The sequence below is a fragment of the Brassica oleracea genome, chromosome C5 (assembly GCF_000695525.1).
Source record: "Brassica oleracea var. oleracea cultivar TO1000 chromosome C5, BOL, whole genome shotgun sequence".
In the NCBI taxonomy this organism is placed as follows: domain Eukaryota; kingdom Viridiplantae; phylum Streptophyta; class Magnoliopsida; order Brassicales; family Brassicaceae; genus Brassica; species Brassica oleracea.
The window spans coordinates 9,796,947-9,822,745 of NC_027752.1; the positions used below are offsets into that span (position 1 = coordinate 9,796,947).

General features: G+C 35.0%; 5 protein-coding genes across 7 annotated transcripts; 3 read left to right on the top strand and 2 right to left on the bottom strand.

Annotated features, from left to right (window-relative positions):
* Positions 1-1,706: 1,706 nt before the first annotated feature.
* LOC106343656 (probable purine permease 14) lies at positions 1,707-3,270 on the top strand. 2 transcript variants are annotated; one of them, XM_013782928.1, is made up of 2 exons: positions 1,707-1,948; positions 2,080-3,270. In XM_013782928.1, the coding sequence occupies exons 1-2, from the start codon at positions 1,909-1,911 to the stop codon at positions 3,132-3,134; spliced, it is 1,095 nt and encodes a 364-aa protein (XP_013638382.1). In that variant the 5' UTR covers positions 1,707-1,908; the 3' UTR covers positions 3,135-3,270. The 2 variants fall into 2 exon arrangements, with proteins under 2 accessions (XP_013638382.1, XP_013638381.1); XM_013782927.1 differs by having other exon boundaries at positions 1,761-1,948; positions 2,059-3,270.
* Positions 3,271-3,434: 164 nt separating this feature from the next.
* On the bottom strand, positions 3,435-4,831 carry LOC106344469 (transcription initiation factor IIF subunit beta-like). The gene is made up of 6 exons (XM_013783842.1): positions 4,544-4,831; positions 4,273-4,384; positions 4,065-4,192; positions 3,903-3,950; positions 3,647-3,784; positions 3,435-3,550 (listed from the first exon to the last, which is right to left on the bottom strand). Exons 1-6 carry the CDS (start codon positions 4,829-4,831, stop codon positions 3,458-3,460), a joined length of 807 nt encoding a protein of 268 aa, XP_013639296.1. The 3' UTR covers positions 3,435-3,457.
* A 1,695-nt stretch (positions 4,832-6,526) lies between these two features.
* Positions 6,527-8,412, bottom strand: LOC106293121 (protein SHI RELATED SEQUENCE 7). 2 transcript variants are annotated; one of them, XM_013728795.1, is made up of 3 exons: positions 8,093-8,412; positions 7,317-7,976; positions 6,527-7,080 (listed from the first exon to the last, which is right to left on the bottom strand). In XM_013728795.1, the coding sequence occupies exons 2-3, from the start codon at positions 7,969-7,971 to the stop codon at positions 6,692-6,694; spliced, it is 1,044 nt and encodes a 347-aa protein (XP_013584249.1). In that variant the 5' UTR covers positions 7,972-7,976; positions 8,093-8,412; the 3' UTR covers positions 6,527-6,691. The 2 variants fall into 2 exon arrangements, with proteins under 2 accessions (XP_013584249.1, XP_013584250.1); XM_013728796.1 differs by having other exon boundaries at positions 7,317-7,979.
* A 6,680-nt stretch (positions 8,413-15,092) lies between these two features.
* On the top strand, positions 15,093-16,690 carry LOC106343685 (protein TRIGALACTOSYLDIACYLGLYCEROL 1, chloroplastic). The gene is made up of 3 exons (XM_013782972.1): positions 15,093-15,196; positions 15,467-15,560; positions 15,636-16,690. Exons 2-3 carry the CDS (start codon positions 15,508-15,510, stop codon positions 16,645-16,647), a joined length of 1,065 nt encoding a protein of 354 aa, XP_013638426.1. The 5' UTR covers positions 15,093-15,196; positions 15,467-15,507; the 3' UTR covers positions 16,648-16,690.
* A 5,097-nt stretch (positions 16,691-21,787) lies between these two features.
* On the top strand, positions 21,788-22,596 carry LOC106293634 (auxin-induced protein 15A). Its single transcript, XM_013729304.1, has one exon. It carries the CDS (start codon positions 21,971-21,973, stop codon positions 22,310-22,312), a length of 342 nt encoding a protein of 113 aa, XP_013584758.1. The 5' UTR covers positions 21,788-21,970; the 3' UTR covers positions 22,313-22,596.
* Positions 22,597-25,799: the final 3,203 nt, after the last annotated feature.

Below are 25,799 nucleotides of genomic sequence, written 5' to 3' on the forward strand. Positions count from 1 at the left end.
GGTAGTTGTAATTTTGCTATGAATTTACGACGAAAATTAATTAGGTGGGTAAAAAAAACGTGTAAAACCTATGAAGTTGGTGGATTCAAAAATTTCCTCGCTAAATACACGTAAACTATTCCCTCGTAAATACCACGCAAAGTTTACGTCGTATTTACGAGGAAATAGTTTTTCCTCGTAAAATTACATCCACTTTACGACGAAACAATTTTGTTGTTACGTTACGAGGAAATAACGATGACTTTAGTTTTTCACTTAAATTCGTCGTAAACTCGACGCAAATTTACGAGGATTGTTTTTCCTCGTTAATTTTCGTCGTTAATCATGTGTTTTCTTGTAGTGATTAAACAAAAAAGAAAGAGGTTGGAAATTTTTTTTTATCAAATATGTATTATTCATAATCATTAATTGTCATATATGTTAACCATATTAGGTAATTCTGTAGCTTTTATTTAAAGAAAAAAAAATATTATTTTGTACACTATTAATTAATTTGATAGTTAGTTTAATAAAAAACATAGTATATGTTTATATGGACCAACTTATTTTTCTAACAATTATAAGAATTATTTTCGTGATGATACGTGACTACGAAAATATGTTGTAATGTTCCGGTATTAATATACATGGGATACATATATACTTACCATTTTACCGTTAATTGTATTAAACTAAATATTAATGATATGTTGACTTTATTCCCCTACCATAAACCCAACCTTTTGAATTTTTCAAATATTATTTTTCCCATTTCAGCATACCCACGTTTCTTTTCTTTCTCCTGGGTTCAAGTTCCTGTAATTTTTTTCATTTACATATTTTTTTTGTTTTCGTGCACATAAAAGGTTTCTTTTTCGTTTGCTATATCAAATATAGCTAAATCAAAGCAAACTGGAAGAAAATTCTTTAAAAATCAATGAAAAAACAAATGTTTAATTAGATTTGAATTAAAAACCGGGGTTTTCAATAAATCCGGGTCACCGGTTCTTACGGATTTTGGCTGATTTTACCGGTTCAACTCATATCCAGTTTTAGAACTGACCCGAACTCGGCTAGGTGTGGGAGTCACAGTTGAACCAGTCCAACCGGCCGTCCGGTCCGGGTTTCAAAACCTTGGATAGAAGTTTCGCATTGGTGCAGAAAAGAAATTTTAGTAAAGGTGATCAGTTGTTTTTCTGAGCAACCGAAGATAGTAAAAGAACGATTTTTCTGAAGGTTTTTGTTTTTGTTTTAATGAACTTGTATATAAATTTGTTGATGATCGAACTGATCTTAAAGTTTATTTATTTATGTTATAAACTGTTTATGTGAAAGAGGTGGGGAAAAGTGAAAGCGGTGGGGATCGTGGTTTCAAAACGCAAAATGGTGGGATGAAACTTATTGGTGAAATAATTTTGAAGTTTTTAAAATTAGTAGAAAGCAGTTTCCCTGAAAATGGTGGAGTCGTGGCCTCGAGTGAGAATGAAACTTCTCATTTTTAATCCGAGGATATACCTATGACGCATTATTTCTTTTTCCAATTAATCTTGACACACAAAATATATGTAACGGAAAGTAAAACTGAATGGGGTCAAGTCTTTTTCTCTTTATTTTCTATGTATATATTTTTTATTTTTTCTTTGCCAGATGTCAATTTCTGATTACTTGCGCTTTGAAGTTGATATGGTTGAGCGGGAGCAAAACCAACCCTACAGGAGAAGGCTAAATCGCATTGGTATCCCCCGACTTCATTGACTAGTACACTGCTAGTGGCACTGTCTCGGTCGACCCCTCACTGTACAGAATAAACACCAAACATTAGATTTTCCCAAGCATTATCCAAATACATCCAATCTCTGAATACTGGAGCCAACTTATGTACAATCTCTGAGATTAGTTCCAGGATCTGTCACAGATCTATCTGAAACCATGGCCAAGAATCATCAACCAATTCAAACCAAGCCACAAGGTAAAATTATATACCCAAATATAATCTCACTATCCACTACTCTCTCTTAAATTACCTCGATTCCTGATCTATTCGATTCTCAATCTTTGTTATTGTTCTTGATTTCGCAAAAACATTTGTGCATATACCAGTTTATACCAAGCAAGATTTGATCGCACTCGGAAACTCGAACCGGAAACTCAACCATTGGCCAACCATTATCCTCTGCATTATATTCGTCATAACAGGTCAATCCATAGCTAAAATCCTCGAAAACTTTTACTACGACCAAATTGACCACAACGACAACCATCAAAACGACGGCGTTTGGACTCAATCTCTCCTCCAAACCGTTGGATTCCGTCTCCTTCTCCCTTTCTATATATTCACCGCCAAGAAACACAACCAACAGCAATCTCCAACCACTTCCGACCGAACCTCAACCAAGTACATAATATCTTTCTCCGGTCTCATCGGAATCCTCTGGTCGAATCAAGGAAGATTCTCCGCCAAGGCAAAGCTCGAACTCCCCTTTAGGGTTTTCACGCTCATCTACACAACGCAGCTCTTCTTCACTCTCATCTTCGCCGCCTTCATCAACAAGATCAAACTCAACCGTTGGATTATCACCTCACTGATCTTGGCAACCGCCACCGGAGCTCTCACCTTCTCTTCCTCATTCGGCGGCGAGCCTGACGAAGCGGAGGCGAACAACGGAAGAGGCTCACTGGCTGCTCTAATCTCCAGCCTATACTTCTCTCTCCTCCTCTGTGTCATTCAAAACGTGTTCAAACGTACCAAAGCCCCAAGCTTTGCATCAGTTTACCAAGTCCTGATCATCTCCTCCCTATTGGCTACGATAAGCTCAGCCGCGGGTCTTCTCATCGAGGGCGAGCAAGACGATTTCAAGAGGGACATGAATGGTTTCTCGAAAGGGAAAGGTGCGTACGTGATGGCTTTGGTGGGTCAAGTCGTTGCGTGGCAGGTCTACTGGGCTGGGATCGTCGGACTAGTCTTCTCCGTCTCGAGCGTCTTAGCTAACGTGATCAGTGTCATTACATGGCCAATCGTGTCGGTGCTTGTGGTGATCTTCTTTGGCTACGTGAACGATGAGTTTGATGTCTTTAAAGGTGTTGCCTTGGTCACAGCCTCCTTAAGTGCGGCCGCTTATTTCTATAGGCTTCACAAAGAGAATCTTAGCTACTGACGTGGCGGCGATCTTCAAAAAGGTTACTTGTTTTGTTAAAACCGTGTTGTTTCTCTGTGTGAGTTGGTGCTAAATGTATATTTTGTCTTCACATTGTAAGTTTTGTAGTGAAATAAATATTTGGAAGTGTGTATTACTTAAAGTAACAAAAAAAAAAAATAACAACCTCATGAAAGATGCCTTTTCACATTATAGTTCAAAAGTTTTAGTCTTTACCTGTTCAAAAAGAAAAGCTCCAATTTTTACAACCTTTTTATTTTATTTTTTGTACACAAAAAAAATAATCTGATGATGCCTGTTTACTGAACCCGAGTTGTGCCTTCTTAAGTACTCCTCTTGTATTCTGGTTTAAGCTCGTAAGAATGACCACTCCTTGAATACACACAAAGCTCTTTGAGTATCTCTTTCAAGAATATCTGAAAAAAAAAAGCAAACAGAGTTTCAAGCAAGATTTAGATAACATGTAATAATGCTGTTTCTGGATACGAGTCTTAAGAAGAGAGAGCATATACCTCTGGTTGGTTGATTTTTATAACAAGCTGTCTCAGTGTCCATTTCGGTTCTCTTTCAAACAGTTGGAACATTTTTGCTTCCACCTCACTACGGTCGCTTCTAGTCCTCTTTTCCCTTCGCTTAAGCTTCTCTGTTACCTGTTTCATGAAGGCAGGAACCATATATAAGTCAAAGAACTACAAGTCATTAATTAAAGCATTACCAATGGAGGCTATCACATAACAGAACCAAAAGAGAAGAGAAGCAAAGCATTACCAATGGAGGCTTGGGCATCATGTGTTCTCCACGGCGATCATCAATAACCTTTAAGAGTGATTTCAAAGAAAGAAGTTTAACCTAATTAGCTTTTTTTTTTTTTAAATGGTATGACCAAGACTACATATTAACTTGAACATATATGGAGTTACAACAAAGAACCTGAATACGTCTATTTTCAGCCACAGGTTTCTTGTTCCTCTGGCGTAAAAGCTTTCCGTATTCTTCAATGCAATCATGGGGTCTCATATGAAGTTTATGCGTCACCGTTCCTTCCACCGCAAGCTTACCTAAATACCATGTGTAGAGTATCAAGTAATAATAATTCGAAGTATATGAAAACAGAGAAAACCAAAGAAAAAGACCAGACCTTGATTTGATTCGGAGAAGAGACTCACTGGACCAACAAAGTCTTTGGAATTGTTTACAGAATAGAGCTTCGAGATGTTACATAGCTCAGCACTAGCCATCTCCATTCTCAACTAAAACACACCGCCAAAAACCCCAATCAAACAGAATAAAGAGATGTTTGCCTGAAACACTGACCCATGCATCAAGAAGAGCAAGAATCAAGCTGAGCAAGACGCGATTCCCAAGTTCGTCTGACCTAAAACAGAACGAGGGATGTGTTATCGAATTACCTCAGGCGACAAATCTGGCATCAAGAGATCGACGGACTCTCTATACTTCGCCACAAGAACAAGTTCCTGAGAAGAAAACGAAGAAGAAAGTTGGCGCCACGCCTTGTCGACCCTTGGTGGACACTTCATTAGCAAAACCATCTCGTCGGCTTTCTCCGTTTCGAGTTCTTGAAACTCTTCCACCGCTAGTTCCATCAATCGTTCTATCTCCTCTGAAATAATCTTCTCTTCTTCATGCAGTTTCTTTCTCTGGATCTTCTTCTTCTTCGGCATTTCGGATATCCCCATTGTTTCTTGTTCTGTGAAAGCGGGAAGAGAGAGAGGTTGAGTGCCTTTATAGTTTACACGAGGCCGGCCCAACAAGAAGAGTAAGTACCTTTATAGGTTACACGAGGCCCAATAAGTCTTCTATGGTTTACTTATAGTGCGTGCCGGGGGCCTTTATTTTTGTTAAAAGATTATCCAAACACGAAAAAAGAGAGAAAAGAAAATCATTGAATTTAAAGGATCACACTTTTTCAAATGGTCGTTGTTTGATATGTAAAGAGGAACTGTTTATTTGCTTTACGAAAAGAGGGTTTTGATGAATAAAATGTCATATCAGCCCCGGTCGAATTAGGTATACAGATGTTGTGTAGGAGATGCATAAAACAAAAACCCTATGTTTTATAAATTCTATGTTCTTTTTACCTTGACCATTGACTTTTACTATGTTTCTTGACCCCTTTCATTTCTTTCAAACATAGGGCTATACTCCACATTTTCTCTAATAATTTTAAAGTAAATGCTCCTTTCACAAACCTTTTAATGGTACCAATTGAAATATATACTTCTAAAACGAAAAGAAACCCTTGTATATTAACTATTAAGCCTATATATTCACAGGGGAGGGTTGCTACTTCGAACAATCTACTAACTAGAAATTAATAAAAAAACATGTGTATATGAAAATGATCGGTTTAATCAACAACCAAGTCGATAGTCAAATCAATGCAAGTTATGTAGAGAGAAGCAGACTAGTAGCTATAGTAGATATGAAACTTATATAACATACTATCCATTTACAATTCATCCACAACAATTAGTCTTCACATGTATTGTAATGTTCTCAGACCTCATAAATGGTTTTGACGTTTTTCTTCACACTAATTAACTGTGAACTCCGATCTTCCGCAATAAGTCGCCATCTCCAAGTGAGAGAGACAAACTGTAACTACATATATCGTGTCGATCAAAGTCTCGAAGATTCATCTCCATGTAGGAACGAACGATAACTTGTAGCTATATATTGTCCATCAAAGATGAGGAACCTGATTTAATTTGTTTCATCCACTGAATTTCAAGCATGTTTTGGAATACTTGATTATGCCGACACTTGGAAAAATTATAGTTAAACTTTCGATATTTAAAAAAAAAACAATACATAGAACGATACGACTTGATTTACATAATTTAATCCACCCTTGAATTTGTTTTTCATGTTTTTGGAATAAAAGAACTAATATTTGCATAAATGTAAACATGTCTCATATGAGTTTGTGAACTGATGATGGTTTCCTGTTTAACTCTGTGGAAATTGGATTGGGCAGCATAAAAGTGAATTTCATATAAATAGATTTGAAATTGTTTGCTCAATTGAACACGAAACCTAGTTAAGTCCTGTTTAGATCCGGCAAGCAAACGGATAAACTGGAAAAAAGCAGCTTCGAGTTCAACACCAGCCAGAAAGCTAATTCATTATCAAACCCAACCCTATTCTATACAGAAGGTCTAGCTTACAAAAAATTAAAAGAATTTATAAGAAAATTAAAATGGTTGATAGAAAAGAAAGAGTTATGCTGATCGCATTGGGAAGATTAAACATTAAAAAGAACAAGCAGAAGATCAGACTTGTAACTCTGACATCAACTTAATTGTAATAATATCCTCTTTCTCAGAAGAAAATATATAATAATTAATCGATCATTTATCTCTAGAAAACGTACGATGTGCATGTTAATCAGTACTCTAACAAACCCTAGCTAGGTACGAAAGTTACCACGTTGTCCGACAACAACAAAACCCTTGAAATAATAATTTTTGGTACTGGTAGTCCTCTGATAATTATAAGAGTAATAACAAACGTTTTAAAAACATAACATTTAAATCTTAAGACCTAGGAGATGCAAAGAAGGATGTAGCGGCGGTGACAAAAGAGTTGATCGGTGCTGCAGTACTGTAAACCAAAGAAGGGTCAATTGATGCGTTATTAATATTACTCGCGGTCACACCGGTTGCAGTGGCGACTGAAGAGGCTGAGGCCAAGAGGTTAAGGTGGTGTTGAGAGGTTTCTGCGGCTATGGCAGCAGGGCTTGAACTGTAACGGTGATCATCTGACGGACCTTGGTCGTAGAGAATGCCTTTGAACACATGACCTCCGATGTTCACAGCCGTTTGATACGCATACTCTTCGTCTTCATCATCAATTGAGCTGACTCTCATACACCGGAAAACCGCGGGTAAACTTACCTCCGGTGGTAAGTGACTACTCTCAAACCCTAAATTCAATAAAAAAGAAAATTACTATAAATCCAAACATAACACGTATTTTAATATAAAGTTCATATAATCGAATAAAAGTTATAAAACCAAATACTTGTAAAGAAAAACTTCATTCACACTCAAATGATATTTGACTAAACAATCAAAATTACATCTTCTTATGATCTCACAAAGTTAATGTTCCACTACAGGTACCGATAAATTAGGTTAGTTAATTAAAAACTCAAAATACCTGAAGAGCTAGCATTGACTACACGGATGCAAGCAAGAGCTGATCCACCACCACCGCCTTGAGCTCCATTTTCATCGCCCTCTCTTTCATCATCATCATCACCACCGCCAGAGCTAGCCTCTCTGCTCCGCTTAGTTGGCAAACCAGCTAACTGGGCCTGTCTCTCACGGCGTTTAGCAGCAGGGACCCACGTACTCTTCACGTGGGTTTGACAATCAAACCCTCGGCTCTTGCAACAAGTACGGCATCTCATATGAGGACAATCTTTCTTGGCTTGATTCCCACAGTCTTGGCAATTCATGCTTCCTTGCCTAGTTACCGTAAACCTTCCCGTGGACGATCTCACCGGCTCATGGTCGGAGACGACGTTGAAATACAAACTCCGATTACTACTCCGGTTATTGTTATGGCTGCTACCACTTGGAACCATACCAAAAGAGTAGAAATTTGTAGGAGGAGCGACGTGGTTTTGTTGTTCTTGTTGTTGCTGAAAATATTGGGGTGGCCAGATCTCAAAACCCTTGTTGTTGTTGTAGATCTCGTCTTTATATAGATGAAGATAATTGTTGCTCCTGTCTTCATTATGATCCTTGTCTTGATGATGATGATCTTGTTTGTTGTTATCTCTACCTCCTAGATAGAACAATCCAGCCATTTCTTCTACTTCCAATCACAAACACACGCCACGGAAAAGAGAGAGAGAAAAAGAGAGAGCATATTTATGAGACTCTGTTAGGGGTTTGTGAAATAAATTATTTTTGGGGATTCGAGTTTACCTTCTTCTTTTTCTTTTGCTCCCTAGCTCATTAATTTCTAGACTTGAAGATGTGTTAGGTATTTGAAAGGAGCAGTGAAACTGGGAGCGGATGAGAGAGTAATGATGGTAAGGAAATTTAAGAAACTGCTGCAAACGCCGCCAAGGTTTATTGCTTCTGTTCAAATCATTTAAGACATTTAAGACATTTGATTATTTATCTCTCGTTCTCTCTCATCAAGAACTCGAGTAACTGCTGTTTTCTCAGTGGAGAGAGAGAGAGGGGTGGGGGAATGGTTAAGAGATAGAGAGTACTATGAAGATCTTCTTCAATGGGGCACTTTCTCTACAGTTGTAGCCCAGTTGCAATGAATCCCTATCACAATAAATATTGCACAAGATTAACAAATAAATAATATATATATATATATATAATACATGTGTGTGTATATTATGGACAAACTAAACTATAGCCTAATAAATATGTTTTGTTTTGTTTTCTGGAACTATTAGAGCATCATTAACGGGGTTCTTAGGACGGGGTTCTTATCGGAATATAAGAACTCGACTCTTAATTTTTAACTGAAAATGCTAAGAGTCGACTCTTAAATAAGAGATTTAAGAGCCGACTCTTAACTTTTTCAGTTAAGAGTCGGGTTCTTATATTCTGGTACGAATCATGTAGTAAGAATCCTGCGTTAATGATGGTGTTACTAGACGCTATTTTTTAAGTAATTTCTTCTTGAGTAATCATTCGATTATATATTGGGATCCTAGTTACTCTTTTGCTCTTTTTTCTCTGTCTCTTTAGTGTCTTAATAATATATCCAAATCCAAATGTTTCTACGATTTTATTTCGAACAACGAAGTACAATAAAAGAATTTAACAGCAGAACAACCAAAAAACAGCTCACACTTTTTGCTGCGCCGTTGATTTCTTTCTTCCGAACGGTAAACAGAGCGCCACGTGTCTAACTATTCATTTTTTTCATATCGCACTTCACTTTCGCTGTCTTCAGTTTTACCTCGTAGTTTTACCCCTTGTTTCCAATGTTTTTTTTTACGAAAGCCCCTTGTCTAATTTTTCAGATAATTTTTTTGTTTTGTTGTTTAATCGGAATCCTCCGAAATAGAAGAATATACACATCTCTCAAAATCCTGATTTGCAAATTTTAATTAAAATTTAATGGATTTTCTAGTAATGTTCTCGATCGATACGAGTACTAAATAAACTACATGTATTTTAAACGTATGAAACTAATTTTTGTCTATCAAATATTCTCGGAATAATACATAAACATGTTGTTTCTTTAGTTAATAACTCAAAATTTAGATAATTACTTATTCATTGCCTGTACAAAGTAGTACAAACTCTCTGTCGGAAATACAAAAAAAGTTGCCGCTTAATCAGAGAGCGATTAGACGGTCTTTGAAATAATTTAGCTGATGTGATGGAATATTTATTCTATTCAAACGCTGCCTCGTGCGTTTTTATTTCAATAATTAACAGATTCAATTGCTTAACTGAGATAGGACGCCGCAAAGGTACTATTTGGCTGAAATATTAAAAGGTTACTTAATCGTAAGATTTATAGATTTCAAGTACAACTATCTTCGATCACTTGGTACGTTACTAACATTAATATTTTCACATGTTTATCCTTTAGTTTGTATACCATTAAGATATTTAACGGAACTAGCTTAACTATCAAACGGGATTCTTCTGAAGTCCAGCAAAATGTCTATATATATCGCGGAGTTTATTAATACCGTTCATGAGCTTATCAGAATACAATGTAACCATAATCACAATAATAAGAGTAACTGTGTTTTCATAATTGAAACTAACAAGCGTTGTGAATATGCGGTTAAACAAAATATTTATATAAATGTGCAATTTGTTTAGTGGGTGTGCTTGACAGCAAACCCTATAGTCTAAGTTCTAGATCACGGGTAATAATTAGCAAGGAACGGATGGATAGGATCCACTACGTTCTCCAACCAAACTACTCCATGAAATGGTTCAGAGGTTTTAAATTATTAAAGACGTACAATTGATATGATTGTAATTCATCATAGTTAAATCCGTGAGCTTATTGATTCGTATAATTAACCCTGGCCATATCATAATAGTCTATAAACTATTGGAGAAAAAGTTAAACAGACATCTATTGATCGGCGTGAGAGTGAGACTAAACAAGCTAATCCAATCCGGGTAGTCTGATCACGTGGAACCGCGTGATTAAGCGGCGCAATTAATGTTAACTTAAGATTGCATGTCATTTAGTTTTAGTACCACTAGATACTATTTTTATTTTCTCGACTCATAAAATAAAAATTCTCTAAAAATAATGTGTTATTTAGTTTGTACAGGCGTTTCCTACCTTCTTTTTGTCTGGCTTTCATTCTCACACTTACCGCAAGTTTTTGTTGCTGTTTCAAATTAGCATGCATTAGTTTTTTTGTTTATGTAAACCATCAAGAATCTTAGGAATAACTTGTCTTGTAAATTAGAACCGTAGGTAATGAGATTGTACTATATATTCTTCAAAGGGTTAATGATGAAAGTTCCCAATGTTTTCTTGACCATAGGCATTACCATTTTAGTGCTATTAGAACAACCTCATTAAAAATATTTAACCAAAGAATTTCAAAATATTATAAAATATATATGTTATAATTGTCGGGTTTGATATCTCAAAATTATAGATTTTATATTTTGGATTGAGTTTTATTCGTAATTAAATAATAATAATAATAATAATAATAATAATAATAATAATGTATATACTAATATTTTGGCTAAGAATTTCATGGTGAGAAACCACTGGTAAAGATTGTGTTTAGACATCTCGTATTGTATTAACGAGGAACCAATCAATAACTTTCACATTTCTTCTTCTTAACGGTAGAAAGGTATGTATTCCCGGTGATAGTTTATATACTATATTGCGTGCGTTGAAAAATTATTTCTAATGATATATAGCATATACGCGATGTTTAGTGGTTAAACTGTAAATGATTGTCGGAACATAATCACATGATCCTACCATGGTTTGTCAATATACACACAGTGGTGGAGTTAGAAACAAAATCTATCGAAGTCAAAATTACGTAGTATTGGATGTCAAATTAGATGAGATTCTAAACTAAAACTAATTGGTGATAAATAGAGTGGTTTATTTATCTTATATATTACTTAAATTTTTTTGCAACATCCGATGTAGGAGAATTTGTGTATAATACGTTCTCTCGAGATGATAGCTCTTTGAACATTAATTTTGCAATGTTTGGAAAAAGATCAATGGAGTAACATTGAGGTAGATTGATGTGGATCGGGTTGGACATGGCCGGTTCACTAGGAGGACAAGCGGTGCGACCGCCCCGAGCCCAAGATCGTGTTCCTCCGTATAATAATAATTAAAGGGCTCATTTTTTTTATAAATCTATATTTTTATATATATATATTATAAATATAATAAATAAAATTGAAAAGAGCCCACAATTATTTGATATATATAATTTTATTTTCATTACAAAATATAGAAAATACTACTGATTAAAATTTTAAAATATTTTAAATATTATCTACATATAAATTTTAGACGGTAAATTTTTTTTTTTGCCTAGGGCCCCTAACAGTGTTGAGCCGTCCGTGGGGTTAGATTGTTTGGATCGAACTCTTACATCATGTTAAGTTAAATATGTTTCTGACTTAAAATCAAAGGGTGATAAGTGAAATGGTCATTTTATCTTATATATTACTTGGAAATTTTTCCAACATCCGACGTGGAAAACTTTGTCTCTAATATTGAAAGTTCAACAACTAATAAAAGGACCAAACCATTAATATGTACAAATTTATTAATGTATATTACAACTATGTGCCTATATAAACCTAAATTTGAAAATTGACAGGGGTCTCTAATATTGAAAGTTCAACAACTAATAAAAGGATCAAACCATTAATATGTACAAATTTATTAATGTATATTACAACTATGTGCCTATATAAACCTAAATTTGAAAGTTGACAGGGGTCAGCTGACCCCAGCTACTTCATTGGCTTTGCCACTGTACACACATAAAGGCAAGTAGAGAGTGAGGAATGCATGACTTGTTTGGGGAAATTTATAGACGAAGAGAAATCCCAATTATTATGTCTTTGTCTTTCTTTCTCGAGCCTTACGCTTACCTTTGGCTTCATCTCTCTGTCTCTTGCTCTTGAAAGTTTAAACTTGAAGTCAATCATTATCCTTGCTAGCTAGTATATAGTATATACATGTGTTTTTGTTTGGGTTAGTTGGCTAGCATTGATGACGAACACATGTTACTGTGGCATTGTTAATAATTTTTTTTATAACAATGAAAGAGTTTCGAAAAAATGACTAGGATATCATTAAAAACGTTTTTGTCACAAATATAGCCTCTAAGAATAAAAATGACCAAAATAGCACTTAATATTTTATCAAAAGAGATAAATATACACTTATATCCCAATGGTAAATTAATTTAGACATTAGGGTTTAGAGTTAAGGGGTGGGTTTTAGGGTTTAGAGTTTGGGTTTTAGGGTTTAGAGTTTGGGGTTTAGAGTTTAGGGGTGGGGTTTAGGGTTTAGGGTTTAGAGTTAAGGGGTGGGGTTTAGGATTTAGGATTTAGGGTTTAGGATTTAGGGTTTAGGGTTTAGGATTTAGGGTTTAGAGTTGGGGAATGGAGTTTTTGGATAAAATTTCAAATTTTGAAAAATAAAAAAAAATTAAATTTTTCAAAAAATAAAATGCTATTTTGGTCATTTTAGTTTTTGAGAGCTATTTTTGTGACATAAACTTAGAAATGTGATATTTTGAAGTTTTGCCCTAGAGTTTCCTAACGTAGGATGTGTCCAAGCTAGAAACTCTATTGTTAATGGCTATGATGTTTAAAATATGAGGATATAAAAGAGATTGGTCTAGTGATAAAAATTAATTTTGTATGATGATAGTTTTATTTGTTTGACATGATCATAATTATTCTGCAGAAGGGATACATATGACATTTATATAGTTGCAAATGGTATTTCATTAGGGTTTCACACAAGATACATGATGTATTCAAATTCCATTTGTGCATCATATCGCATGTTGTTATTCTACAATATTGAATTCTGTACCAGAAAATCATATTGCGGGATAGCATGAGTAAACAAAACCCATCTAGTCTAATTACATACCGGCATTTCATCTCGCAAAAGCATCCAGAATGGTTTTTCGACGAGAATTGCTTCTTGTATTTGTCCCCTTTTGTACAGTTACAAGGCAATATCCTCCTCAGGAACTACATCAGCTTTCTAAATGCTAAAAATATATTTATTTAAATGAATATAAATGTACATATCTAGATTATATTATCGATTATCATTAAGAAATGATAGGGTTTGTATATACTAACCAAAAACCTTAGCCAACATTGAATTTTTTTTTCCTAAAAATATAAAACTAGTGCAGTTTTTGTTTCTATACATAATTAGCCCAAATTGTAGCTTGGTTTTTGATAGATACACATTTTCTTATCGGCCACTACATAATATACACTAATCTCGTTATAAATTATTACAACAACAAGATGGAGAGATACATGATAAAAGTCCAACCCGTAACAAGAAAATAGATTTTGTTAAAATTAACATAAGACTGATCAAAACCTCTGTGACCGTCAGTTTTTTAGCTTAAAGCTAAGTGATATAATTATGCTCTTTCCGCCACGAATGGCTTTTTGTCTTGCTGAAAAAAGTAAGGAAGTGACTCAAAGCTTCTTGCTAAAGTTAAGATATGGAAACTTTATTCGTATATACTATATATGTAAATACGCGTAAAACTTTAAAATTCGACCTCAACTATCCTCTTAGTACAATCTTAGTATACACATTATATGAAGAACATGCTAAATATCATTTTAGTACGAAAGAAGAGATATTTAATTAAGTTTCTTTTTACTAACACGGTTAGCTAAACTTAACATGTTGTTCATATATTGTAAATATTGATTCTATCAAATATAAATTTTGAATCCAATACTAAATGTTGGGGGGGAGAGAAGACTCCCTCTAGAAATCGTTGGCTAGATAATCAAAGACACGAATTATGAAAGAGGATAAAAACCATAAATTGGAAATATATAATATATATATATCAAGAAAATGTAATTCCTTAACTAGCTTATACGATATTACACGAGATATTATAAAAAAAAATAGAAGGCAAGGGAACATAAGTGGTGTGGTAGGAGGATAGGTGAGAGATGTAAAGTGAGAAAAAAGGAAGGAAGAGGGGCTAGTTCTGAAACCCTAGATGAAAGCAACACTGCATTGCCAATAGTAGAAGCAGTGCGATATCACGAGATTCAACTCATTCCTACTTCTTAGTATCCACTCCACTTGTAGAACTAGCTAGCCCCCCCGGCCACGTGGTCCTCTCTCCTCTTCTATTAGCTTTATGGGCCTTCATCAGCCCGCGGGCCCCACCTCCCCATCCCATGCACATGAACATGCACCACATCACATATGCTTTCTCTCTATATAATTCATAACATATAAAAGTATGCACCTTCCTTTTATTTTCTTCTATTTATTAATCAAAATGGAGTACTCAATTTCATTGAATCAGTTTTTTTTTTTTTTTGTAGGAGAAGTAATGTTTTTGGTTTGTAGCGTAGAGTAGGGTAAATGTGAATACATAAAAACGTAGAGAGGCGTATATTGTAGAGAGAGTGTGCCCTTAAAGAACGGACCGGCTGAACAAAAAGATAACGTTGTTGTCTCCGTAAAGGTTACAAAGACTCTCAGTCATGTGACCACCACCATTTCTCTTTTCACACACATAATGATGATATATTTTCCTTGAAATATTGGTTATTCATCTATGCATACGGTCGCAAAAAAAAAAAAAAAAAAAAAAATTACACAAACGGGCTATATGTAGAAGGCACTAAGTCCACACTTCAATTGTAAGAGATATTGGGCTTTACGGCCCATATTATTATTTTTCTGCTGCTTCCTCTTTGCCTGGGAGTGTTAGCTCTATGTTACTTTCTCCTCTCTCGATGAATTCATTCTTAGCTTCCTAGTTTCTCTTCGTTTCTATTCTAAACGTAAGTTCTGTTGAAGATTCTAATTCATACATGCTACTTTCTCCACTAGTAGTTACTCGAAGTATACGGATCTCGAAGTATTAGATTGAATTCGAAAATGAATGCCTTATAGATTGATTGATTAATTGTTCAGGAAGTGTTGCTTAGTTATGGAATCGTTAGCGTCGATTTGGATCTGCGATATAAATCAATTCAAAATTGATTATGGATTTTCTATGTCATATTGCTTAAGTTAGCATGCTAATTGGGTTTGGTGTCACGATTTACTAGCTGGGAATTGAATCAGTGAGCTCCTAAGGAAGAAGACAAGAATGATGCAGACGTGTTGTCTCCATCATCAGTCTTTGAGTTCCCCCCCTCATAGGTAATCTTAAAATGCTTCTCCTTTGCTTGCTTCACTGTCAGATTGATTCCAATATGTTATATTGGATTCTTGCAGAACTCTTCCAAGGTGTGATGCTTCTGCCATCGGTATTAAACCCCCAAGAGTTTGTAAACTTGGTTTCACTGGAAAAAACCATCCTTTGGGGATTTCGAACCTTACACGGGGAAGGAGATTATATGTGAATTTGAATGCTAATGACGCGCACCCATCCATGTCTATGTTTGAAGAAGAAACCTCCCCTGAAAACACCGCGCCGGTTTCTCCAGAAGCTGAGCTTCCCTTCAGCAAATGGTCACCTTCTAAATACATTTGGAGAGGCTTATCTGTTCCCATCATAGCAGGACAAGTCCTTCTCCGGATACTGAAGGGTAAGATCCACTGGAGAAACACTCTTCAGCAGCTGGAGAGAACCGGACCCAAGTCTCTAGGAGTTTGCCTCCTGACTTCTACGTTTGTTGGCATGGCTTTCACTATCCAGTTCGTTAGAGAGTTTACTAGACTAGGCCTCAACAGATCCATTGGAGGCGTCTTGGCTTTAGCCTTCTCTAGAGAGCTGAGTCCAGTCATCACGTCGATTGTTGTTGCTGGACGAATGGGAAGCGCGTTTGCTGCTGAGCTAGGGACAATGCAAGTCTCGGAGCAGACGGATACGCTTCGTGTCTTAGGAGCAGACCCGATTGATTATCTGATAACACCGAGAGTCATCGCTTCGTGTTTTGCTCTACCGTTTCTGACGCTCATGTGTTTCACTGTTGGGATGGCTTCGAGTGCTCTGCTCTCTGATGCGGTTTATGGGATTAGTATTAACATTATCATGGACTCGGCTCATCGAGCGCTTAGACCGTGGGACATTGTGAGTGCCATGATTAAATCTCAGGTGTTTGGAGCTATTATATCGGTGATTAGCTGTTCTTGGGGAGTGACTACTACTGGAGGTGCTAAAGGTGTTGGAGAATCTACAACTTCTGCCGTTGTTATGTCTCTTGTCGGAATCTTTATTGCGGATTTTGTGCTTTCTTCCTTCTTCTTTCAAGGTGCCGGAGATTCTTTAAAGAACTGTGTGTGACACACTCTTTTTCTGTCTTTCTGATCTAGTTCGAACATGTGTGTTTTAGATCGCTTTTACTAAACTAATTAATTACTCTTTCTTAAGAAAAGGTTTCAAATGAGTAAAGGCTTCATTAAAAATGATTCATCTTCATCCTACTCTTCCTTCAAGCCTGTCTCACCATCCATGCCAGCAGCATCCAACTCAACACTTGGGTTTAAAGGAACACTACTAGCAAGAGTTTTTTTATCGTAGCTCATTGAGAAGAGCACCTTCTCCTCCACGTTTTGTTGTCAATGAATCAACCTCGTCAGATAAGCTTATGCAATGCACACACATCCTTGTGCGGCTAAATAGTTCCTTATTAGCTAGCTTTCTTGGTGTCTCCGACTTATTTGCTCTGAAGCTCTACACTCGACGTGGATAAAGTTGGCTTCTACTTCGTGAGCCACCGATTTGGCAACTAATGTTTTACCACAACCCGGTGGGTCCATAGAGCAAGAAAACAGCCCTTTGACAGAACTCGATTGCCTCACACTCTTCTGGATACTTTAACGGTTTGACTACATGACGATATAACTGTTTTTATTATATGATCGAGACCACCAATATCTTCCCAAGTTTCAGTAGGAATCGTAAAGAATCCTTCTCTTGTTAACGATGGTTTAAATAAAAGAGAAATCAATGTTTATCAGCCTAATATCAAAATGGGCTGGTAAGCTAATATCAAAAGCAGCAACTTATTGCACGTAAATCATTCTCCTTGTCCGACAGAATTTAGGTTAAATTTTCTGCTGTTATGCTAGTTTTTTTTTATGCTAGTTCTGAAATCAACGTTTTGCCGACTAAAACGTATTGACCTACATCCTCCTCATCTGAAAATTTTATTAAATATCGAATACTATTGTTTTTTCGTTTTTACAAACGATACATTAAGAGCATGACTACTTTCAAACGCATTGCGAGTACGGGAATTTGCGGAAGTGGTTACGGTTTTAAGCATTATTAAGTATTTCCTATGATTGACATAATGTTTGAAAGTTGTTGCGGTTGCAGATAATTTCTTACTAGCTTACCCGCAGATGCAAAAAATAATTAATAAAAAATATTTAATGGAGAAAAAGTTCATTACAAAATGATAATTTTAAAACCCAATAATAAAATAACAAATATAAAATTATATTTTAAAAATCATCGTATTAAACTTATATATATATTAGTATTTATATTATCTCATTTTTTAAAACTTATTTAAAATTATTTATTTTTATATTAATATAATTTTACAAAAAAAAAGAAGAATTATCCTCGCACACCGTCCACAACCGCAAACGCTAGCTGCGACCAATTTTTGATTTTGAGAGGTTTAGGATGGTATGAAGCGGTTTGTCGTGTTTGCTGTTATTGTTACAGCAAAGCTGCGTTTCCGGATGGTAGCGGAAAAACCAACCAGACCCTTAAAAAAAATATATCACTCCATATTTATTAAGGTAGATTCAGAGAAAAATAGACTTGTACGACTGGTTTTTCCGTTACTGGAACATAAACAAAAGTACTAATTAAACTACAAGGATTAAATTATTTGCATCTTTGCTAGTTAATAGCTTACCTCATATTGACCTGATGCAGAACGACCTAACACGAATTCTCTACTGGATCATTAAACGCAAAAATAAAATTATTTTCTCTTAAATAAATGGAAATCCTCACTCATTATCACCAAATTTTAGCAAAAATAATAATAAAATAAATCATTTAATTAAATTCTTCGATGAACAGGTTAATCATCTGTAATGTCTTAAATAAAATTATGTTCTCTTCGAAGAAAAGGTTAATCTCTCAAAAAAAAAAAAAAAAAATTTCTCTTAGGTAAATGGGATGTTTTGGAACGTCCATGTGCATCCTGGCACGAATATTAATTGAGGAACCCTTAATTGGTTATAGTACTGTCCTTCGTCCTTCACATTTGCATTAAATTGTCTTTTTCATGATCTCTCATCGATATGCTACCATTTTTTGGTTACTAGTCATCAATTAGTCTCGGCTTGTAGATATTGAAATTGAAATACGTGAAGGACTAAGGATAGTACGTGATAGTTTCCACGATTTGTGCATCTCTGCATACTTAGAGCATGATTAACCCACAAACTCTATTAGATCTCTTAATGAATATTTTACTAATTAAAAGTAGTTAAAAACTTTGTTTAAGAAACACCTTGATTCATACCCTCCAATGGTAGTTTTTTATTATACGCACGTACCAACACAAAAACTTGCAAAACAAACATAAGAAGTGATCCTATAACGAATCCCAAACCACCTAAACGAATCCCAAACCACCTAGGCCTTCATTCAACGGAATTCCAAACCACCTAGGCCTTCAAAACACAACAAAAAAAATCCTCACAGTTCACAAACATTAATCGCTAATCAACCAAAACGATCAGTAAAACTATACAACTTTTTAAAAGCTTAAACTCTTATCTATATAAAAAAATGATTCATACCTCGGAATCCAAATCCGTGAAGTGATGATGGAACAATCGAAACATATTCGATCTAATCATCGGCAAGTATCCGAGAATCTGGAAAACTGAATCAAAAGAATTTGGAAATCTAATGCACCAAGACAAGCGAGTCTCCAGCCTTACAGATACCCTTCTCCTTCGCAAACTCAACCGAGTCTCCGACGATGTTCCATCGCTTGCAGTAGAACTCGAACTTGATGCTTCTAATCTCCATATGTCTCCCATGACTGCTAATGAATGTTCCATACCGTTTATTCTACTATCATAACTTGATGATATATCAATCTTTCCCTGCATTCACCAAAAGAAATCTACAGTTACTAGATCAAGAAGCAGAAACAGAGAACAAACCTTTTAAAGAAAACAACTTTAACTCTTGCAGAAACAATACAGAACATTGCTAAAGTACCTTTGATCTTCCAAGAAAACCACCCGTTCTTAAATAAGAATCTGCAACTTCCTCCTCAGACAAAGTAACAGAATCATCTGTCTTAGAAAAGCCTGAGTCTATCAACCGTTCTGCAGCTAATCCCAAATCATCTTTTGTGTCCACATAAGCCCTATGGCTCCTTAAACTCTTACCAATAAGCTTGCTATCATCGTTCAGGAACGGTATAGGCAACCTCCTAAAGAACTGTTGGACCATGACGTTCAAACCAGAACCGAAATCAACACCAGCTTGACCAATCTTATTCCCAACATCGAGAACCGATGCAACACCGTTGATGGGTTGGTTGATAATACCGAAACTATAATTTCTAAAATCGTCGAAATGTTGAATCGGAGACTCTAGATCGAAGGTTTGGCCCACGCTTCGAAAGATCTCTCCACCGACATGTTTTTTCAATCCTCATGCGAAAAAGGTTTAAACTTTACCTAAGATCGAAAAACAGGGGAAACAGAGCAGAGCTTTGAGTCGCCTTACCAGTTAGCCACCGAGAGAGAGGTCGAGAGCCACCAAGGGAGACATCGCCAGCGAGAGCAAAGCCACCTAGAGGGAGAGAAATCGCCTTCGTCGAGGAGAGGAATCGAGAGAGAGAAACCAAAGAACTGAAACGAAACCTCTCCTCTACCCACTTATTTTTTGACACTTGTCTCAAGAGATGTTTCCTCCTTCTCTTGTTTAAGAGCCGTATCTTTGGTTTACATCTATTTTTCATTTTTTTTAAAATCCAATTAACTTAAGAAACGCAATTAAAGATCTGCGTTGATGCTGCTCTTAGATTATTTACGTTCTGTTTAAATTAAAATTAACTGATCAGATTCCTATTTTAGTTATTCTTTTCTTCTAGGAAACCACGGACGTCGTGTTTTTGTTTTGTTTGTTACGTATTGTACTATATTGTAGGCTTTGGAGCATGCAAATAAACTAACAATTGTAACTAAGTTTAAACTTCATACACGTAAACTTAGTTACAGCTATTTCTACAAAAACTCACTTCGCTATTAAAATTTTGTGTTCATTGTATATGTTTGCAGCTAAAATAAATTTAGAGCAATTTTATTGTGTGACCTGAAAGTTTGTTAGAAAATTTAGAATTTCGGATCAAGTTTGAAAGTTAGATGCAGTCTATGCGATTAATTTGTACCTTCTTAACATTTACACCAAAAAACTAGTTTGAACCATTAATCTGCATTTAACAAAGTTGTATTGCATCCTACATTTGGCATGTTTCTCAAGTTGAGCGAGATGAAAATGTCACTTTCTTGTTTCTGAGATCACCTGTGACCTTTGACGGTAGTTTTTAAGAGGATTTCTCAATATTAAACTTATCTAAAGGCTCAATTAGTTAAAAATAAATGAAATACAATAATCTAACTAAAATGATATTATTTTTAATTTTTAAGTAATTTATACGGTCTGTCCCCGATAGTGTTGCTCTATGTTCTCTCAGTTCCAAAAAAATTTAGAACATTTTCAGTTTTTATATATTTAGAAAACAAATTAAAGCTTATTATAAATGTACTGTTTCGTTTTTGTGATTAACAATTTTAAAAACGTAAAAATGTATATTTTTAAAAAGGATTTATATTTTCGAAAAAGATAAAAATGTCTAAATGTACAACAGATAAATATAATATATAAATATATAGCGTAACAGATATCCTTATAGACAAACCCACCTTACTTCACCCCACGCCTCAAAATCTCCTTTCTTTAATCATGTATAACATGCATATGTTAGAAATAGTCAAATACTTACATTTTGTACAGAGATATTGCGATGGTGTAATCCATCCCAGCCTTAACAGATTGTGTAAATCATTTCTATGCTATCCCCTTTTAAGGTTTCAAGTTTAGTTTAGTTTGGTGGTCGAAGCACGTAGTTATGTAAGCATCAACACCAACTTGCGTTGGCCGTTACATAGTAGAAAAATGATAGATTTGACGAATCTAATTCCGTAGGTATATAATTGGCTAATAATTTTTCTTGTTTTTATTTTTCAAAACGTGAAAGTTTTCTCCAGTTCAATAATAGGATCTGTCTTGTGACTTGGACCCATCATAATCTCTCTGATTTTATGGAGTGGTATATAAATTTTTACACCAAGTATACAATGTTTTCATGGGACTCAATCTATATAAATGTATATCTCTATATAAATTTCGTGAAACCATCCATAAATACCCCATAACCACAACTCAAGAAACCATTCTTTACTCCCTGACTCTCTCCACCCCCCTAACAGGAACATAAAGAATTATATATATATAAACACAAGAAGATATTGCAAACACAACCCAAAGAATCTCGAGATTGTTTTTCCGAATCAAAACAAAACCGGTTTCGTTTCAGAGAGATTCAAAGAAAATGGCGATTAAAACCTTGACGGCGACCATGCTAACACAAACGACTATGATAAAGCAAATTTTGAAGAGGTGCTCAAGTTTGGGGAAGAAACAGAGTAGTGAATTTAACGACAAACATGATGGACAATCACTTCCTCTAGATGTGCCCAAAGGTCACTTCGTTGTCTACGTAGGGGAGAATCGGGTCAGGTACGTTTTACACATTTCATTTTTGACCCGACCCGAGTTTAAGCTTCTTCTACAACAAGCTGAGGAAGAGTTTGGCTTCGATCACGACATGGGCCTCACTATTCCTTGTGAGGAAGTAGCTTTCAAATCCATTGTCACCTCCATGCTGATCTGATCAATATATGTTTAGCTCTGCTGGTTCTAGAACTTTTTAATTAGAGGAATAAGCTTCGTTTAGCTTTTAATTTTTAATAATATGAGATAAAATCGGGTTAGTGTTTCCATTTGAACGAGACTAACTCTAGAGATACCTCTAATTAAGAGTGATCAATAAAACCATCTTGGTTATTATCTTGGATTTTGTAGGGAGTAGTTAAGCAAATAGTGTGATAAATATTCTCTCCTCATGGTGGTGTGACTATTATATTAAAATATCAGTGAATGCATTTTGTTTTTCTTCTAATACTTTGTGTTTTCTATTTTCTACCAGGGAATGTGTTTGTGTATATATATATATTCTTCTTCTTTGGTTTTAACGCTATATACATCTACTATTGCATAACACTTCCCATTTAAAGAATTTATTAATATAGTCTATATATATATGTCTTATTAAACAAAAATAATGGTACAATTGAGGATATATATAAACTTATTTCATTCACACGAGTGGAAGATTATTGAATATAGTATGAAATTAATTTGGTACTTGTTCTACTTTCTAAATTGTTTATTTTTTAATGAAAACAATATAGAACGTTATTGTGCGAGCTCGTCCAGGAAAGTAATCACGAGGACTTCTTCTTTGGGAATAAACAGTTTTTAAGCCGTTTAAATCTGTCGAAACTAGCTATATTAATTTGAGACCCTATTAATTTTGAAAAGTATTGAAATGTGCATACAGAGGACCAGAACCTTCTTAAGATAACACACGCATGCAGAAGCAGGCCATATAATAATATTATTCAGCAAATCTCATGCGCTTCATTGACCTTAATCGCTACGAAGAATTGTATTTAATTAGTTGGTTAGAAGATTCTTCACTGCCATTCAAATACTCTTTTGGGCATTGGTGGTAATCACGAAGACTTGGATAAAGTTCTAAGCGGTTCCATGATTTGCTCCAAATTTTGCGAGTCAGAGAGAATAATCAAAGCACTCGCTCAAAAAAAAAAAAAAAAAAGAGAATAATCACCGATTAATATAGTCTAGTGCAGTTAGTATATACCGATTATCGATTGTAAAACTTAGTCACCTGACAACATATCTTACTAGTATTTTTTTGTCAAACTAATCTTACTTGTATAATATACAGAAATAAACTTTTATCACGAAAAAAAAAGTATGATAGTGAACTGCATTATATATTTCTTTAAAATATTTAAGAGTGACTGGTTTATAAATTAATATTATATCAATGTCTGAGATATAGCACATGCAAGTGGTACCCACACATTCGAAATCTAATAAAATTAGATCCCTATATGTCTTGGAGTTATGATCCTATTATCAAGAAGGGTACGTGACGGCACACATTTTCTGTGAGGTCTTTTGACGGCTTAGATTTAACGCGAACTTTGAACATATCGCATGCTCTTCCATTTATTTTTCACCTATATATATGCCATTTTCCCTGACCGTACGGTACTTAACGGACGGTCGAGTTTCCTTAAAAGCTTACAATCATAAGAACTCACGGTTTTTCTTTTTTTCCTTCCAACATAATTTAACGAAATTATTTACGGGTAAAAATATTAACGTTTGACGGAGCCTTCAAAGTAGTATTTGACAAAAAAGAAGAAGAAGAGAATCTTGCATTATTGAGAAATGAGGATGACTTTTATCAACAATGATTTTTACAACGAAATTTTAATTATGTAAACTTGCATTAATTAGTGAGAAATTCTTTAACAAAAAACTTACATTATGTGGTGTAAACTTGCATTAGAATTTTGAAATCATTTTTTAGTGTAGTAGAACTTCCTAAAAGTGAGAATTTGAATTCTATACCGTTATATTATTGATGGAGAGAAATACTAGTACGTGATGCCTGATTGCCCGAAGAACTGCTATATTAGTAATTTAGTATGAATATACTTTTTGAACTTTATTATATTATACTTCAATCACTTATAAATACTGTATAAGATTTCTTTCAGTTGGCCGTTTGCTCCATGAAACGTATAATGTGTAATGTGTTTAAGCAAAAAAAACGTATGATGTAATATAAGAGAAACTAGATTTTGACTCGCGCTTTAAAAGCACGGAATAGTATGCATTGTAAAATTCTAATAATTCTAATAAAAACTTGTCAAGAATGATAAAATGGTAGATCCACCTTATTTATATCTGTTTCATTTTTGGCGAACACATTTATATCTTGACCGTGTGAACTCATTTACTTTTAAGTTCTTAATAATTTTATCCATTTAGATTCATGTAATTGTATTGATCATCTATTTAAGGGTTTTTTGCAGAATTGACCTACAACTTAAAGTCAAACACAAAACTAACCTTCCATATTTTTGGAAATTGGTTTTGCCCTATTCACCCCACAAGTTCATATAATTCATGAAAATGCCTGCCATCAAATTTTTTTCTTTCCGAAAATGACATTTTTACTCTCTCACCCTCATCATCTTCAAGTAATTACAAGATTCTCATTGTCATCAATACCCCAACCACCATGAACAACCAATTTGAAGCTCTTAATGCTCCAAAAATCGAGTTACCCTTCTTCTTTTTCCATTCTTGTGAACTAAACACAACATATCTCTCACTTTCTCTCCACAATGAGCTAAAAAAACCCAAGATTTTGATTCTACATTTTTTTTAATGGTTCATAGAGTCATAGAAGCTAACGATTCTGGGTGGGTCACTTTCGTTTGAGATTCTGTGTGCTTGGATGTGTGCTAAGGAAGTTATCTCAACAATTTAAGGTATGAAATCGAGTTTTTTCCAGATCTGTTCGTCAGACCTGGAAGTCGTCTGGCTGTAGAAGACTTACCTGGAAGTCGTCTGGCTGTAGACGACTTACCTGAAAGTCGTTTGGTCAATGCAGAGGTTATTTTTGCAATTGACTTTGAAATCGGTTTTCTGAGACGACTGAAAGTTAAGTCGTCTCATTTTGTTTGGTTACAAAAAAATCTCCAAAGAACCTAGACTACTTACATTTCAGTCGTCATAGGTTAGTTTTGCATTTGACTGGATTATTTCAGAAGTTTGACTTTCCCGGACGACTTACATTTCAATCGTCTGGTGAAAATTGAAATATCAATATTTTATTAACACTAGACGACTTACAATTAAGTCGTCATAGGTTAGTTTTGCAATTGAAAAAAAAACTTCAATATTTAATCATACCCAGACGACTTACAATTCAGTCATCCGTCCGACGACTTACATGTAAGTCGTCCTGGATTTACGAGGTTTGACCAAAATCTCGAAATAAAATCCTGGACGACTTACATGTAAGTCGTCGGGCGGACGACTGAATTGTAAGTTGTCTGGGTATAATTTAATATTGAAGTTTTATTTTTCAAAGGCAAAACTAACCTACGACGACTTACATGTAAGTCGTCGGGTTTTAATAAAATATTGATATTTCAATTTTCCACCAGACGACTGAAAAATAAGTCGTCCAGGAAAGTCAAAATTCTGAT

Excerpts from the sequence above, each read along its gene's own strand:
- LOC106343656 (XM_013782927.1), top strand. The coding sequence starts at position 1,909 with ATGGCCAAGAATCATCAACCAATTCAAACCAAGCCACAAG. Across the intron at positions 1,949-2,058 it reads AATTCAAACCAAGCCACAAG|AAACATTTGTGCATATACCA; the intron begins GTAAAATTATAT and ends TTGATTTCGCAA.
- LOC106344469 (XM_013783842.1), bottom strand. The coding sequence starts at position 4,831 with ATGGGGATATCCGAAATGCCGAAGAAGAAGAAGATCCAGAGAAAGAAA. Across the intron at positions 4,385-4,543 it reads TGCCAGATTTGTCGCCTGAG|TTGAGAATGGAGATGGCTAG; the intron begins GTAATTCGATAA and ends GGTGTGTTTTAG. Across the intron at positions 3,785-3,902 it reads TGATGCCCAAGCCTCCATTG|GTAACAGAGAAGCTTAAGCG; the intron begins GTAATGCTTTGC and ends TTCATGAAACAG.
- LOC106293121 (XM_013728795.1), bottom strand. The coding sequence starts at position 7,971 with ATGGCTGGATTGTTCTATCTAGGAGGTAGAGATAACAACAAACAAGAT. Across the intron at positions 7,081-7,316 it reads AGTCAATGCTAGCTCTTCAG|GGTTTGAGAGTAGTCACTTA; the intron begins GTATTTTGAGTT and ends TATTGAATTTAG.
- LOC106343685 (XM_013782972.1), top strand. The coding sequence starts at position 15,508 with ATGATGCAGACGTGTTGTCTCCATCATCAGTCTTTGAGTTCCCCCCCT. Across the intron at positions 15,561-15,635 it reads TTGAGTTCCCCCCCTCATAG|AACTCTTCCAAGGTGTGATG; the intron begins GTAATCTTAAAA and ends GGATTCTTGCAG.
- LOC106293634 (XM_013729304.1), top strand. The coding sequence starts at position 21,971 with ATGGCGATTAAAACCTTGACGGCGACCATGCTAACACAAACGACTATG.